Consider the following 16,910-nt stretch of genomic DNA (forward strand, 5'->3'; position numbering starts at 1 on the left):
CCTCTTCTTCCGCAGGACTCAAGGTTTAAAATATCATGGAAATTATTTTGCAAAACATTACTTACGCTAGAAAAGGGTCTATCACATTCTTTTATGGTTTACGAAAACTTCATGGACAACAAATCACCGACAATATTTTGACGTGATCCAGTAAGAGAGCGCGTAGTAGTGGCGTAGAGAGAGTAGTAGAGAGTGGCGTAGTAGTAAGATGCTTGTCTTCCACAATGATGGTTGCCGTCAAGGCCCATGGGTTCGAATTCAGCCAAAGGAACATCAGGAAAAAGTTCTTTACCTGAGGAGACCACCCACCTTTATTTCCCAGTCAACTCCACTAGCTGGAAATTTCCATATGGCCCCAATATGACTGGAGCTGGTGTGCGGTAAGGTAGTACTAGTGACAAGGAATGAGCGACTCAACAATTGATTCATTAGTTAGTGAGTGACAGAGGAGTTAGTGTTGGTAACTGCCGTATTCACAGAGAGTTTAAACTGCAACCGCAGGTGAAAGCATTGAAAATTGACAGGGATTGGTTAAATTCAGGATTTTAACCAATCCGTGTCGATATGTAATACTTTTACCCGCGTAGTTTAACCTGGAACGACAAAAAGTATACAATAATAACTACAAAAAGATTTATTTGATTACTTATTACAACTATACTTTAAGAGTTGTTGGAAGTGGCGGCCGCTGACGTCATTGTACAGTCTCAACGACGTATAAACGATTCTCGGAAACGCTTGAAGATACAGTAGGAACTCTCGATAACGGACACCCATGGGACCAAAACTTTTGTTCGCTAATTGAGGAGGTACGATACGCAGAACAACCTCGTTAATATGACTTTTAGAACTATACGACGTTTGGGTTCGGTGACAATTGGTTCCATGCTATTGGAATGCTATTGTGTGTAAAAATGATACAACGGTGGTTATGCATAATCATCAATCGTCTCGATATAAGACAAGTTTTATTAAATTTCACTACATTTATCACTATTACCGGTGATTACGCACGATTCCTAAACAAAGTCTGATAAATATGGAAAAACGTATAACATCTTTTCTTCTTCGTTAAACGCATCAATCATTTTTACCCGTACATGGTACGTGCACTACACATATTTTTCAATAAAAATTAAATTAAAATAAGTATGAAGAAGAAATAAACGTGTGTCTTGTAATGTTGGCATTCTTCACACGTGCCAACATGGACAAACAAAACCAACATTTATATTATTCGGAACATATTATTCCGAATCGACATCCTGGACCATAGTTATGTTCAGCTAATAAAGCAATTAATTGATGGATTATCATATTCACCAATAGGAGCTTGAGATTATACATAGTCACCGTTGAGTACGATAAATTCTCAATTTATGGACAAAAATTCACAAATTCGAGTTTGAAAAAAATTAGTTTTTTTCTAATTTTACTTTCCACTATCGAAAGTATCCGCTAACGGGGGGTTTCTGTGCGATTTTACGTTTCTGTTCTCGCGTGAACGTGATCGCGTAATAATCAATTTTTGAATGTGATTTCAAGTTGAATCGAATTGGACCATTTCGCGACGGCAGAAACGTGTTCAGTTCGGTTATACAGGGTGGTAATTATCGACTGCCCGATAATTTCGCACGTGATTCCTTGTGAAAAACTGATACAGAAAAGTGTTTACCGTTTTTCGATCGGACGAATATTAAGTGAGTTATAAGCTTTTAAAATTTTGTGACGTGTCATTTTCTAACGGTCAGTTATATGCCAAACACCGAATCAAAGTGCATTTCTCCGCCAGCAGTGGGTTGTCACTTCTTCAAAATGAACTGAAATATTCAATCCCATTAGAAGCAAAGTTCGGCCTTCTTCCTCACGATTGGCACATTTTCTCTCCATGTAGTGTGATACCATAACTTTGCTATTACGTATCGCTTACGTGTTAGCGCCGTCTTCTATGTAGGCAAATTTATCGCAAGATTTGTACCATGTTAGCCAAATGAGGTCTGTTTAAAATTTTTTTAGCCAAATCATTTGTTATTTGCCAAAACGTGTATTTTTTTACCTTCACTATTAAGTCTAATTTTCTGAGGGAAGGTGCATACAGTGCGTTGTGTTTACTGCGCGATCCTTTTTATATGCTGTCGTTTTAATCAGATTAATATTTTGCTCAATGAAACGGGGCAATATCTTTTTGTTATTTTAAAACTTCATCGAAACAGTCACGTGTGAAAAACTTGAACGAAGATTGCTAAAATGGTACCTTGACGAAGGTGACTTGTAAAAACATTAAAATAATAACATTTAAGGTATTTTATGAATTAACGTATTCAAAATAATTAGTAGTTTCTGATATTTTCTATCGATTATTCTCATCGAGTCACATTTTCATACCGATTTCTACATGTGTGTGCAATGAAGATTTTTCATTTCCTTTTTGACTGCAATTGATTTTTGTCGCGCTGAAATATTAATAAATTTTTACTTTACCTTTCACAAGAAAGATTTGGATTACTGTGAAATTTTTTCCAGCCTGCATGATTCGCGCACAACTTGATCATTTTTTTTTTCAGATGAAGGTTTATTCTGGGGCGTATTTATTGCATTGGATTATGTATTTTGTGGCGCATGGACCAATTAGGTCAAACTGCGCCAAAACAAATAACCAATTAAAAATAACTGTGCTTGTCATGTCAGGAAAGGAGGCGAAAAACTGCAATCTTGGAAAACCGTAAAAATTAACAACCGCGTAAAAATTTGGAAAGTTCACACACACATACAACAAAAGAGGAAAAAAACTGGTTTACTTTTTCGATTTCTTCGGGTTGTATCCTTTTTCAGTTTTAAAAAACGCTAAGTCAAACGTTTGGTGTTCGTTCGGTGAATTTGGCAGGATTTTGAAAAGTGACGTCATCAATTTATGAAGCGTCATAACTCATTAATTATTTGAAAAATCAAAAAACTGAAAACACTTTTCTTTTATCAGTTTTTCACAAGGAATCACGCGTGTTATCATTGGGCGGTCGTTAATTACCACCCTGTATAGTATAGGGCACCTGGCATCAACTATTCTGTCACCTGCAAGCTCCGGTATGAAGGGAAGGGAAAGAAAACACAACAAAAATCGAGTGATCGCCGAAACATGCGGTGCAACGCGTTTGACTCCTCCATAAGCAGTCGGCCCCTCACACCGTCAAACCGAAAGATACCCAGGCCACATCGCCATATGGCAATATCGGCTCATTGTCCACACGGACTGGATACCTCTGGCAATTTATTCATAAAAAAAAAGGATACATTATAAAATATACAACAATCATAACAACTATAAAATCATAATCTAAGTATAAAATCAGTTGCGAGATCACAAATCTACGTATGCAATCGGAAATCAGGCATATAATCCTATATATTCCATATTAAATCTTAATTCGAATACAAAATCCTAAATCACACTAATTAATGGCACACTGGCGTAATGCTTGTTGAGCTCTGTAGAAGAACAGTCATACCGCTTTTGCTATGGGTGAATGGACGTCGTGTCGCGTAGGGCGATTCACGTTGCACGCGGCACAGAAAACCCGCTTCTAGGAAAACCCGATTTTAGGGCTATCTTAATACAAATACAACGCCACAACAGGCAAATGCCCAACGAGGTGGCTGAGAAAAAGATGCCCATAGCAATCGTAGCAATAATGTCATCAAGAGAGATTGACAAATTCCTAAAATACGAATTCGGTAGTGAAAAGGCTAAAAAAAAAGGAAAAGCGAAAACAATATCTCAACACACAATGTGGTGAGTCTGAAAAATTTCTGCAGCTCTCAATTCACTCTTTTGGTAAAGATAAAAGAGAGATATGTGTAGGTGATATTTCACAAGAAAATGGAGACTCAGTCCGGAATTTCAGCCACCGACAATATGAGTAGGCATATTTGGGTGTAGAATCATTCTAATCAAAGATCTTCGTGTGTAAGATAAACAGATGATATTCAAACCGCTATGTGCGTTTTAAAGTTCATGAACACGATCCAAATACTGTTCCAGTAACAGTGGCAAGTGCGGGAAGATTTTCACGCTTAAAATAAATAAAATTGTATGTAAAATCTTCAGTGAGTCAAGGAACACTGTCATCTTTAGCGACATTGTCAGGTCAAAACAGACATAGTGGATAAAATAAATTTTGATAATGTAATAGAAGACTTTGTTGGTGTGAAAGCAAGAAAAATAAAATGTTTGTTATACGAGTTCAATTAAGACAATTAAGCCATTAACACTAGAACGGCCAGAGCAGTCATTTTGACAGTTTTTGATTTTGAAAACGCTATAATCTCGTCATTATTTGACGTACACACTCCATTTTTAGTGACTTCTCATTATTTCTGTACTTGTCTCTGTGTACAAAAACGTGAAAACATTGAAGATTTTGTTCGGGAGATATCGACGTTTAAACGGCCGACGTTTAACGGCCAAGAGCAGTCATTTTGACTGCTATATGTAAATTGAGTGTATTTTCTCCTTTACTGTGATGTATACTTTTGGTTTCAGGTTTATTCCCTATCATTCCCTGCTAGTACACACAACATATATTCACGAGTAATATTAATATACCAATAAGAAAAAATAAATACAATAATGAAATTCGTTGCATCATGTTACTGGGCAATCTAAAGAGTCTTGACAGGGACATATGTATCTACAATCACAACCGTATTTCTTATTGAGCTATAGCCTCTGTTATGAAAGTTGAGGAAACTTTTTTTTCAGATCGTTCTCCTCTGTCAGACCAGACACGATCAGGGCTCTGTCCCTTCCGGGATGTAAGCCTTTTACTTGTGTGGGTTTGATCGTTCTTCTGGCAAGATAAGTTTTTGTTTTGGTTTGGCATTTCATAACTCTTCATGCCACCACCTGCTCTGAATGCCTCCTAGGAAACAGGTTCATTCACAGTGTGTAGAAATGACGCTTAGAAAAATGATGTATGAGAACAAAATAGTCAAATGTTATCAGCGCTGAATGATATTTCGGACAATAAATCTGAGTCAATAAAGGAGTAGACTTACGATGCAAACTCTGACAACGAATATCATGATTTTCTGCTGTATCTACCCGAAAGTAGTGATTCTGGAAGTGTCTGGTCTGAATCAGATAATACTGACGAAAAAGAAAGACAATGATGATTTTTTTTAATTGTATATTCTTCATAAGTTAATTTATAACATGAAATTTTAATAGTGCCCTAATTTTTCCTCGCTAGTGCAAATTTACAGTGGCATAACATTGTATGCACGCTATTAGCGTGTGCGAACAACTAAATGAAGGAAATAAGGAAGACTGTGGTATACATATAAAAATGTGTACATCATCAAAATGGATCAATGTACGATATGATGTAAATGCAATGTGACCATGTGAAATAATTCTTGTTGTTTTTTATTATAAAAATTCAGTGTGATTAAATATATTGCATTAAAAAGAAGCAGCAGTCACAAAATGACTATCAGCGGCCCTTTTATATATAACCTATGACGTATAGTCAGGCACTTCTAGTGTTAAGTTTTGTTGAAAAGCATTTGAAAAGAAGCAGTAAGAAATTGTATTATATTTTGAATATGTTTATTTATTTTATTTTTTTGGTTTACTGCTTATTACTTACTTATGTAGCAACATTTTTACATATTTTTTTAATACTGAATAAGATTTTTTTCTTTGGGGAGGAGAAGAAGGCACTGACAGCACCTAATTTTTCTCTTTAGGCTCGATTGACAAGAAATTTCTGTGGCACACGCAGGGCCCAACGATTATTTTTGCACCGGGCCTGCATCTGGTAAGGTTGGCCCTGATTTTCCCACTGATGAATTTCCCATTCGGTGAATTGTTGGTCGGTGAATTTTCCGGACACGATCTTTTATAGATAGACCTACATTTTTCCTGGGAGCATTCCTTAAAGATTTAAAGACTGCTTTTTGAATTGCTTGTAGTTATTTCTGCACGTGCTTATTTTTCAGAATTTTTATTATTCTTTACGAAAAAAAAACAAAAAAAAAAAAAACAACAATAACCAATAATATGGGTTGATTTACGGTTTCAACCCCAAATATCTAGTTTGTGATACCTCATAATCACTTTTTTCCCCTCGAAATTTACAAAAGCAGTCAGTGAAACTCGGCTAACGAACGTATAATTTCTGAGTGTTTGAAAATAAATTTCCTGTGTAATGATGTAACGATGGCGGCAATTGAGCGACATCCATTTCACTGTGGGATTGGAGGTCATATTAGGAAACCGTGCGAATCCAGTTTTCCATATCAACCGATTATTCTATAATACTCGCACTTCCTCTGGGAGAAAATGGGGCTTTTGTTTCGGGACGGTGTGGGTATACGGTAAGAGCATGCTTTTTTCTACGACCATATAGCCTATTTTATATTGAGAGATATGTGAACTCTATTCCGATATTTTCATATTCCCAATATACGAAGAATAGAATTACAAAAGTGCTCAATTTTAGTTGTTTAAATTGTTTTCGTAATAATTCGAAATACCGAAACCAAATTTTTTCAATCTTACTGAAATAGGAAAAAATAAATTACTCTCGTATTCTTCATAATAAAGGAAATAATTCCTATCGCAGACTAATTACTACCGTGTACACGATAATGATAGAAGAAGAAAAATATACTATTGATGCTAATTAAAAAAATGACTAAGAAAGTCCGAATCAAATACAGCATAAGGTTGCTCGTTATCAAATTAATCTCTCTTCTATAGGGCAATGAAAAAAATTGTTGCATTTGTCTGATAAAAGACAGATATTTGCAGCTAATCGAATAAACCAAATGTATCTTTTCCCACGTATCGTATCCCCTCCGCAATCACATAATAAAAAACTGTATTTCCTAAGCTGGAATCGCTAATGTTATTTTCTGAAAGGCTCAAGACACCATAAGACTCGTGTTTCGGTGCTTGCTATATACGGATGAACTCTTATACCGGAACCCGTTGAGACAAATATAACGACATTATGCTTGCAATTATAGCTATTTTTTCGGCATTATGCCAGGTCATATCAGCAGGTTAGTTACTTACTACTTACGTTTTTTCGAATAATGACCCTTTGATTCCGTGATTTTTCAAGCAGGAAATTCTCGGTATTTTTCAGCAAAAATTTCATTACGTAATAAAAAGTAAAATCAAGGAATTTTTTATCCACACAGTTATTTATAATATAATTCCTACGTTATTATGTTTTGTTTTTTCATTCACAGTTGTTTTAACTGGGGTTTGTGATCCTTTGCGTTGCACGAAACCTTTGTGCCCTGTCCACCGGACCCTTTATAAATCCATCATATACCTATGTAAGAAAAATAAGTAAATTTTTTTTATCCCAGTTCACCAATCTCCTAAAACATTTCCATTGATTTCAAAGGATCCATGGGTCCCTGTTTCAGAACCCCGTGAAAAATAATGACCCGTGATTCATATATTAAATTGGATCTTTGATAGACTTTATTACCAAAGTTTAAGATAAAAAATAAAAAATTGTTTCATTTTTATTTTCTTTCAAGTCAAACGGGAATAAATTACATTTGGAATATTAAAGTGTGGCTGGAATATTATGTGACACATTTAAAAAAATTGGCAATGCTACGGACATGGAAAATCGGAAATATAAATGATAAAAACTCAAATACTAGATTTTAGTCGTACACAATGGCCTCATAAACCGGCAACAACTAGAACAAAGCGTTTATATATATAAAATTTTCACATTTAACTCCTTTTACTGGTTCATCAATTTCATTCAGTGAATGTAGACTTCATTTATTTATCAATAATTGAGCAGTTAAATTTCGTTTTTGTCTTTTTCATGAGTATAGTGAACATGACAGGCTGTATATACCAGGATAATTATCCGTACATCATCGATGCAGCGAGATTCCCGAAAGGGGAAATCAAATCGCCCGGATTCGATGAAGGTGGATATCCAGAACACGCCTATTGCGCTTACATAATAAAAGCACCAGAAGGACACGTAAGTTTTCCAATCCATTCGAATTATACAACAGCAAAAGTTTGCATATTCAATATAGAAAGATGACACTTGTTTTATGTGTGTGTGTGTTGCCCACCTTTCTATTAAATGTGCGAAATTATGATTAAAATAAACAAGAAGCCTATACAGAATGCATAGCTAACAGCTGTCACCGCAATATATTGACGGACCGTTGATTGTAGAAGTATACTTCTAAATAGAAAAAGTATATCCAAATAACATGTGGTTATTCACGTTGCAAAGGGCTGTACAGTCATTAAAATAAATGTTTATATGCACACTCTGTGATCAAAAACAGCCTCATTAGGGAGTTGTCGATTTGTCTCTCCTGAGAGAAATTCACAAATTTTGAAGCGCAATATTTGCCATTTGATCATTTTTGTCGCACCACGGTCATTTTCTGCACACGAGGGACAATTGGGCCGGGACCTATAATTTATTGCCGATTCCGAACGGCAGGCTTGTTTTTCATACTCATCGAGAGGTTGGTGCGCTAACCGCTCGATGGGGGACTCCCTGCGGTAGCAATTTTTGCTGCGATCAAGTCGCCGTTTTTTGTTGTACCCCTGTGTCAGGAAAGTTTTCTGACAAGAACGAACTGGGTATCGAACTCGCGACACCTCTAAACATCCTTTGGTACTTTAGGCGAACATCTTATCGACCGGGCTACCGTGCCCCCAATATTTGCCAAGATATTAGAATTCAAGGAATGGGGATAAGTAGTAGTCAAATTACTACTACTGAGATAAGTTTGGAAAAATCAAAATAAACTAACGGAAAATGTGCTTTCTCCTATTTATGCTGTTCTATTCCGATTTTTATCGGAATACGTTAGCGAATCCAATACGTCAGCGAATATTGCACTTAAAATCATGGAGTTTGTATGGTTGGACTCAGAAGAGACAGAGCAACAACTCTCTAATCGGGTTTTCGAACACAAGATGTAGGGGTATGAAAAGTTATCTTTTAATTTTATTTCATAAAAACTGTAAAACCCTTTGCAATATGGATGGCGTATCTCAGTTTCACACAATATTTGGATACTTTTTCTAATTGGAAGTGTGTGTGCCTCTTCTGTCAACGGTTTGCCAATAAATTGCTACCAGCTGTTAGCTATGTATGTTAAAGATGAATAACAAATAGTAAAATAGAAAAATCACTTGAGAATTCTTAAACCTTTTTTATAAAAAAAAACTCATGGAAGGAGTTCATGGGATTCATTCTTACATTTATCCTCGATTTCTTCATTATTATAATAGCACAAAACAAAAGATTCACGTGTTGATTTCGATCTATAGATTGTCAAGTTGACTTTCAAGGAAATGGACTTTGAAGCAGCACCACGTTGTTCCAAGGACAAGATGTTTGTTGTGGACGGTCCAGATGAAGGAGGAAAAGATTTGGGAGCTTATTGTGGACAGGAACCGCCAGATTTCCCCATCGTTTCTTCCATGAATGCCATGCATATACTTTTTAGGACAGACTATATGGTTTCAAAGAAAGGGTTCCATGCCGTGTATGAGGCTCTTAGACCAGAGGGTATAAAAAATTAGATCATTCGTCCACCTGAATAATCCGTACGAAGATTTTAAATCGTAGGTTATGTTATGTCATAACATGTAGCACGTCATTTACATACACAAAATTTTCTTTGGAGATTGTGGGAAAATAAATACCATGCATAATTATATCAATTATCGGAATTTTATCACCACTTTAATCCACAAGCGTTCATTAGAGTTGAATTACCGTAAATTTTCATTCGTATATCGGGGTGCTGCAGGTGAGACTATATCAGCTCATACTCCCTTCCATCATTAGAAGAATTGAATTATTGCATCATCGACGGAAGTAAGCATATTAGGGGTAAACGGGCCTAATATCTTACTGTTCCTAATATTTTACCCCTAAATTTCAAAATGATGCAGGTGTCAGAACTTGGGTGTGATTGCCTCAATTTACTAGTTCATGAGATAAGTTCAGCTCTGAGTTGTCGCTGATTCATATGCGCATGCTTACAATGCGGATATGTTGTGTTGAGCTATGAAACTTTATATTTTTTTTAGGATCATGAAATATTTTTCAGCAAATACTTATCATAGCTACGAATTACGAATATAAAGTAAATTAACAAAAGTTTTGATGTGTAATCAAAAAATATCTGATCTTCTTCCCCCAGTTTGATTCAAGCCAGGTTTCGATGAACTATTTATGTGAACAAACTCGTCTGAAGCGGCCATTGCTTTTTCATCGAGATGTAGCTAAGGACGCTTTCACGTTAAAATTCGTTAGAAATTCTCTACTGGAATGTGTAATGTGCGAATTTGCTAGTAATCCCATCGATACCCTGATCGATAAACTCGATCAGGGTATCGATGGGATTACTAGCAAATTCGCAGACGATGTGAAGCTAATGGGGGTAATCGGGAATCAAAGCGATGGGGAGTCGCTCCAGACCAGTCTAAACAGGATTGCAGCATGGGCAAATGAATGGAGCATGACGTTTAGCGTTGATAAGTTCATGGTCGCTCATTTTGGTTCGAACAACCCACGGTTCTCTTACGAGTTGAATGGTGTCACTATCCCGGATGAAACTAGGGTCACCGATTTGGGAATTCTGGAGTACTGGATTTGGAAGTACTGGAGTATGCTGTAAGGTTTTGGAGACCATACCTACAGAGAGACATAGACTTGGTTGAAGGGGTGCAGAGAAGATCTACGCGTGTCCTTATTGGCACACGGGGCTTGATTTATGAAGAGAGACTTCATTTTTTGAATAAGTTTACATTGGATGAACGCAAGTGTCGAGGAGATATGATCGAAGTGTTCAAAATTTCCAATGGGATGGATAGGATGGACCATGAACTTTTAGTACACCGCCAATCGATTGCTTTTACAAGGGGACACCAGTATCGATTGGTGAGGGACAATGCAAGGTTATGGTGTCGCAGGGAATTTTTCTCTAATAGGGTTGTTAATAAATGGAATAACTTACCCTCGGAGACAGTAAATTGTAACACAATTGACACGTCTAAAAAGAAATACGATAAACATGTTGGGGTAAATCGAGAAGCTATCCATTCTTAGAATAAGACAACCATAAGTATTCTTTATGGGCATTCTATAATAATTTATCATGTGTATATATTGTTTATAACTTGTGTTAATTGCATTTTTAATTGTGTTGCTGTATTTTTGAAATAATGACATGCATATTCTTATGGGCATCTTTTTCTCAGCCACCTCGTTGGGCATTTTGCCTGTTGTGGCGTTGTATTTGTATTTGTGTACGTGTTGCATGTACACTTAAGATGTAGAATTAATTCTAATTCAAATAGTGAAGCGTACGATACCTCTGGGTGACTTTCATATTCCTTTAATACTTTTTTCTTATTTTAAGAAATTAGGCAGATGCCAATCTGAGTTTGTTCGTGTTTTCAATTGTTCAGTTTGTATGATTTTGAGCGTTGGCATTTTTGGAAAGTTATAGAAATTACTTTATCAGCTGATAAGAAACATTTTTCAAATTCAAACAGCTACTTCACATTATAAACTTCGAATGTGAGGCAATATTTCTGTAGTCTCAATGTATGTAATATAGTGTGAACACTGTCAGAAAGAAAGAAATTTCGAAGTTGGTCGACTTTTTCTCCAAATGCCAATTTTTTTTTGTAGATCGATATAATTTTTAGAAAACAAAATACATAACTGTATAAGATTCATTGAAAGACTGGTTATTTGTGGAGATGAATCTTGTATTGACAAGTGGAGAGGGCATTTCTATATACGCATAACTGTATTTGTCTACAAAGGGTTCTGTTGATGGACCGACACACCTCCAAGAGTTCTTAGTAAGCATCAAGAGGAACAAAAAAATTGCAATGGGACAGGGTGAAAATCATGAAAAACGCATGCAGGCTCTGAGTCCAAAGGAGACGAAAGCTGGATAAGTTGATCGCTGAATGCGTTCGCTCACCATATCTGACGTAAGCATCGTGAATTTGCTAGTTTTTCAACTGTTTTGCAGCATTGCTATTTTCGTTCCTCTTGACGTCTACTAACCCTCTGAGTTTGTCGGTTCATTTACTGAACCTGTTCATATGTTTAACAAAACCCTGTATAAACATATGAACCACATGATTATAGAACAGGACTTCTGTAGACTGTAGAAGTCCCCCTTTAAAATCGCAACTTATATATGCAAGTGCGGCAAGGGTATTACTCAATTTCCCGTATTTTATTAGCGAACCGTTGATCCTAGAACCATACTTACAATTAGAAAATGTGCCCAAATAACGTGTTCAACTCAGATACATCATTCATGTTGCGAAGACCTGCATAGTTTTAAAAAAACAAAAACAAAAAAAAAATAACTTTTGATACGGACACCCTGATTTCATTAACCACATTAGAAATTTGTTGACCTATCTCTGACGAGGCCCACAAACTAAACACTAATTCAAGTTTCAGAGTTCAATATTCACTGACATATCTGAATCTAACGAAGAAGGAAAGTTGTTTTTCATTTCAATAACTGCACAATATCCCTTCCAACATGAATAGCATATCTGAGTTCGTTTCTGACGTAACACACGTTTTATGGATGCACGCTCTAATTGGAGGATCCTAGATACTTCTCTAGGATCAACGGCAACTTGGGAACGGAAATTCAAAATTGATGCTCTATTAGGCACGTTTTCCTTGAATAACATTTTATTCAAAAATAATGATTACACATTTTGATGTGCATATTGTTTTTTTTCTTTTTTTTTGCACCATTTCTTGCAAAAATCTCTCTAAAAAAATGCTATGGCATTCTTCCTTATATAGATCTTTGCCCTCGAGGTTACCACAAGTGTAGAAACAACAACTGTTACAGTCCGCAGCAGAAGTGCGATGGAGAAGACGATTGTTTAGATGGAACTGATGAAGAGAAGTGCAGTGAGTAATGTTGATAAGATAACAGATAACAAAGTGATATACTGTAAATTCACAAAACAAAATTATAACATTAGATCGTTATCGTTAACCACAGCAATTGATATGAAAAATTTTGATTCCATTGTAAATTTTCGAACACAATTCCTACTTACAATAAACAAAAATGATAAAATTTGATGTATGAAGTTATAGAGAAGCTGTATGAGCTATTTAACCACAGAGATTTTGTTTTCTTACAAAAGTGTTTGCTCCTTGTTTTGTAGATCTACCGCTTCCACAAATCCCTTGCGGCCACGGGCGCATACAACCATTGGAATCTCCAATATCGAATGATCGTATTGTTGGTGGCATTGAGGCCAGGCCCGGTAGCTGGCCCTGGCAGGTGGACCTACAGCTCAAAGGCTATTACCCGAATGCTCACAGTTGTGGCGGGACGCTGCTAAACGCTCAGTGGGTGATGACCGCCATGCACTGCCTTGGAGGGTGAGCGGTTTTTGAACTCCAGATTATTCATATTTCACAATTTCTTTCTATGCAACAATTCGAAATTAATTATTGTACATACATAGAGCGAATTTTTTTTCGATTCTTTCTCCAAGAAAAATATCTCATCTTTATGATTATATTTAACATCATAGATTTTTTTTGTTCATATTGTCATGACCGTATGGATTACGAAAATTATGCGTAATCAAGATAATGACGTTCCAGATCTGCATTCGCCAAGGACTGGAAGGTAATCGTTGGAAATCATCACAGATACAAGAGAGATCCGGATGAGCAAGTGAGAAATGTGGAATTAGTGGTTGTTTATCCGGGATATACCGGGGATGAGGTGAGTTTCTGAAGTTTACGCTACAGTTATTAGTATTATACTATGTATATAGAGTGAAAACTCAATTCTTTTTCACCGCAAATAACTCGTGAACAGCGAGTTATTAAAAAAATATGTTTTTTTTGTTTACAAAAAGTATTCAAATAACATGTACATCTTAGATATGTTGAATTTCATTTTTTATTGCGGTCCCCATTATCCTCTAATTATTTCCTTTTAAAAAATATCGTTGCTTCGTCCCTTTTGAGCCCAACATACAAAATCCCATGTTTGTAAATCAAATTTAATCGAAATATTTCCGTTCAAAAAGCGCTAGGCATCAGGGAAATAACAGAATATAATAACGGACAAGCTTGTTTTATGCTTTACACGATCAAAGAAACGGGACAACAGTTTTTCAATTGGAAGTTAGAATTAATGGGGGAAGCATAAATAATTAAAATTTGTTCCTTGGTACATATACTGCCCCTATTAAAATAAATTGCGTATCTGAAATATGTCGTTATTTTAATACTTTTTGTAATTAAATGTATGGCTCTAAAACTAACAGTTTGCCAGTCGTTCACGCTGAAAGGAAATTGAGTTTTCACCTTTACACATCAATATTTCCCAAATTAGTACGTCCTATAAAAACGTGAGGGCAACTTACAAACTATTCATGTAATAACGCCCAAATTTACAGCATTGCTGTAATTTGCATTTCAATATTCTCCTCAAACATGTATCGGTGGTAAAAATTTTAAATAAAGTGAATTTAAAGTCTTCTAAAGTGCCAAAATAACCCCCCCCCCCCCCACTTCTGCTTCATTTTCAAACATTTCGACATCCTGAAACTGTTTGACAGTATGAGAGAACGTGTACTCATATCGTATTGATACTTTACAGCATGGCCAATTTTGACTTTGATTATGGGGTGTCTTTACACATCAAGGCATTGAATTTATAACTTTTTGTCACGTATATGGATTGAATCTCCATCATGTCTTTCATTGCTGCTGTTGTAAAGTGATTGTAGCTGATTTTGATGGAATTTGTTTTTAATATGATAAGACAATATCTCGAACAGGTTAAAGAGTGGCTATTGAAACAGGTCATCACCGAGTACAATCTTCAATCTTTAGATATTTTGAATCCACCAAAGCATCAATACAATTTAATGAGTATAGCCGAGCTGGAGTTGACGTCCATTTGCTTAGAAATGTTCGTGTCTGTTTCTGTAAATGTCTGTTTATGTAAGTTTTCTAATGCCGAAAATGTTAATTGTTTGCCACCAATATGTTTGAGAGAACTTATTCGAAGATTGAAATGCAAATTACAGCGATAAATTAAGCATTTTACAAGCTGCGCTCACGGGTTAATGGAAACGTCTGAATTTTCTTTTTGACATGTAATTACGGTGATAAACATATTATTCTTTTTTCGTTTATTTCACAGATTATTGGCAAACGGATAGATTTTACACATGACATATGCCTCATGAAACTTAGCGCTCCGGTTAAATTTAGTGATAGAGTGAGACCAGCCTGCTTGCCTACACAGGGTTATGATGTGCGAATTGGAACCAAATGCGTGACATCTGGATGGGGAGAAACTAGAGGTAAAAACCAAATAAATTGTGCATTCTTTCCGACTGAAAAAAATACATTTCCTCTAATAACAGGGGTTATTTATTTTACTTTTACTCTAATTTACAAAACAGGTGAAATACTTTGAACTTAACTAAATTAACTTTTTCAGGCTCTGGATTTCATAGAGCATTAAAACAAGCAACTGTTTATACGAAGCATTCTCGATTTTGCCGAAACGTTCAAGATGCGACAATGATATGTGCTAACAGTGAGGGGAATTCACAAGATGCTTGTCACGTGAGGGTCTTTTTTTTTGCTAATTCACTCAAATATGTTCTAAATTTCGTTTTCTTCCGTGCCTTAGATCCAAAGCATTTTTATTGCTGAAATATATTTTTTCCTCATTCATTCCTAGGGTGACAGTGGTGGTCCTTTAAGCTGTAAAATTGGAGATCAATGGCAAGTTATGGGAATCGTCAGCTTTGCCTCATCCACGAACTTAATGGGTGGTATCTGCACAGTCTCAGGATTAGGGACCGTATACAATAAAGTTTCTGCTAAAATTACGTGGATAAATGACATGCTCCGACGTTTTAGCTGATTGCGTCGTAATTTGACGTTGATGTAACCAATAAATGTTTCTATAACATGCGTTGTGGAAGGAAAAAATACAATACCGTCTTTGTCCAAAAGAGTACTCCAATTGTCCTAACTGATTTATTATTATTTTATTATTTTCTGCTTCCATCAACACTTTAGACATACTAAAAAATATTTCAAGTTTCTATATTCTCCATTTACAGCGTGGTTATAAATAGGACTGGGAATCGATTAAAATTTTTATCAATCAAAAAATTTTAATCGATTAATTCAGTTCTAATCGAATATTTTTTGTGATCATATGATATTAAGATTAAAAATATATTTTATTGATATCACTCATATATTCTGTACATGTAAACAAATATAGGAATAGGTTAAGAAATTAAGGCTGCCCGCTTCAAGCAATTTAATATGCTGAACATAAACCAAATCATTGCCAAAACCTGTAATTTTTTCAATTGGATCTTGTCGTTTTTTCAAAAAGAAATCGGTTATTTCTTTTTATCATTCACTGATTTCGAAACTACTTTCGATTATACTGTTGCATGCTTGCCTAGAAACTCCTCTCGAATGGTACTTATGAAGAGATGAGCTGATGCTTCGAAGAATACGGAAAATGTCTGTTCATAGTGGAAACAATAAATTTTCGTTTTGTCTTCCAAAGTACCCGTCAAACTCAATTTGAAACGGATATCATCAAGCTCTGTTGAATCTAATTTAATGGAAATATTAATTAAAATATTTTAAATATGGTCACTTATCCAAGATGTTCTGTATAAAACATGATTTATGACATCTAATCGGTTTCTTTTCAAAAAAAAAAATCAAGTTAATTCACAAACTTTTAATAAAAAATTTAATCGAATTATTTAACTCAACTAAAATCTTTTAACTACGATTAACAATCGATCGATTTCA

General features: G+C 35.6%; 1 protein-coding gene across 1 annotated transcript; it reads left to right on the forward strand.

The window, feature by feature from the left end:
• The first annotated feature begins 6,881 nt into the window (after positions 1-6,881).
• Positions 6,882-16,652, forward strand: LOC149089814 (chymotrypsinogen A-like). Its single transcript, XM_089249226.1, has 9 exons — positions 6,882-7,065; positions 7,870-8,024; positions 9,344-9,584; positions 12,876-12,986; positions 13,250-13,469; positions 13,698-13,821; positions 15,256-15,418; positions 15,559-15,686; positions 15,805-16,652. The coding sequence occupies exons 1-9, from the start codon at positions 7,014-7,016 to the stop codon at positions 15,988-15,990; spliced, it is 1,380 nt and encodes a 459-aa protein (XP_089105352.1). The 5' UTR covers positions 6,882-7,013; the 3' UTR covers positions 15,991-16,652.
• Positions 16,653-16,910: the final 258 nt, after the last annotated feature.

Source organism: Pholcus phalangioides, unplaced genomic scaffold (assembly GCF_987345545.1).
Source record: "Pholcus phalangioides strain wild (caught in Gottingen) unplaced genomic scaffold, Ppha-v1.0 ptg000001l_1, whole genome shotgun sequence".
Classification (NCBI taxonomy): domain Eukaryota; kingdom Metazoa; phylum Arthropoda; class Arachnida; order Araneae; family Pholcidae; genus Pholcus; species Pholcus phalangioides.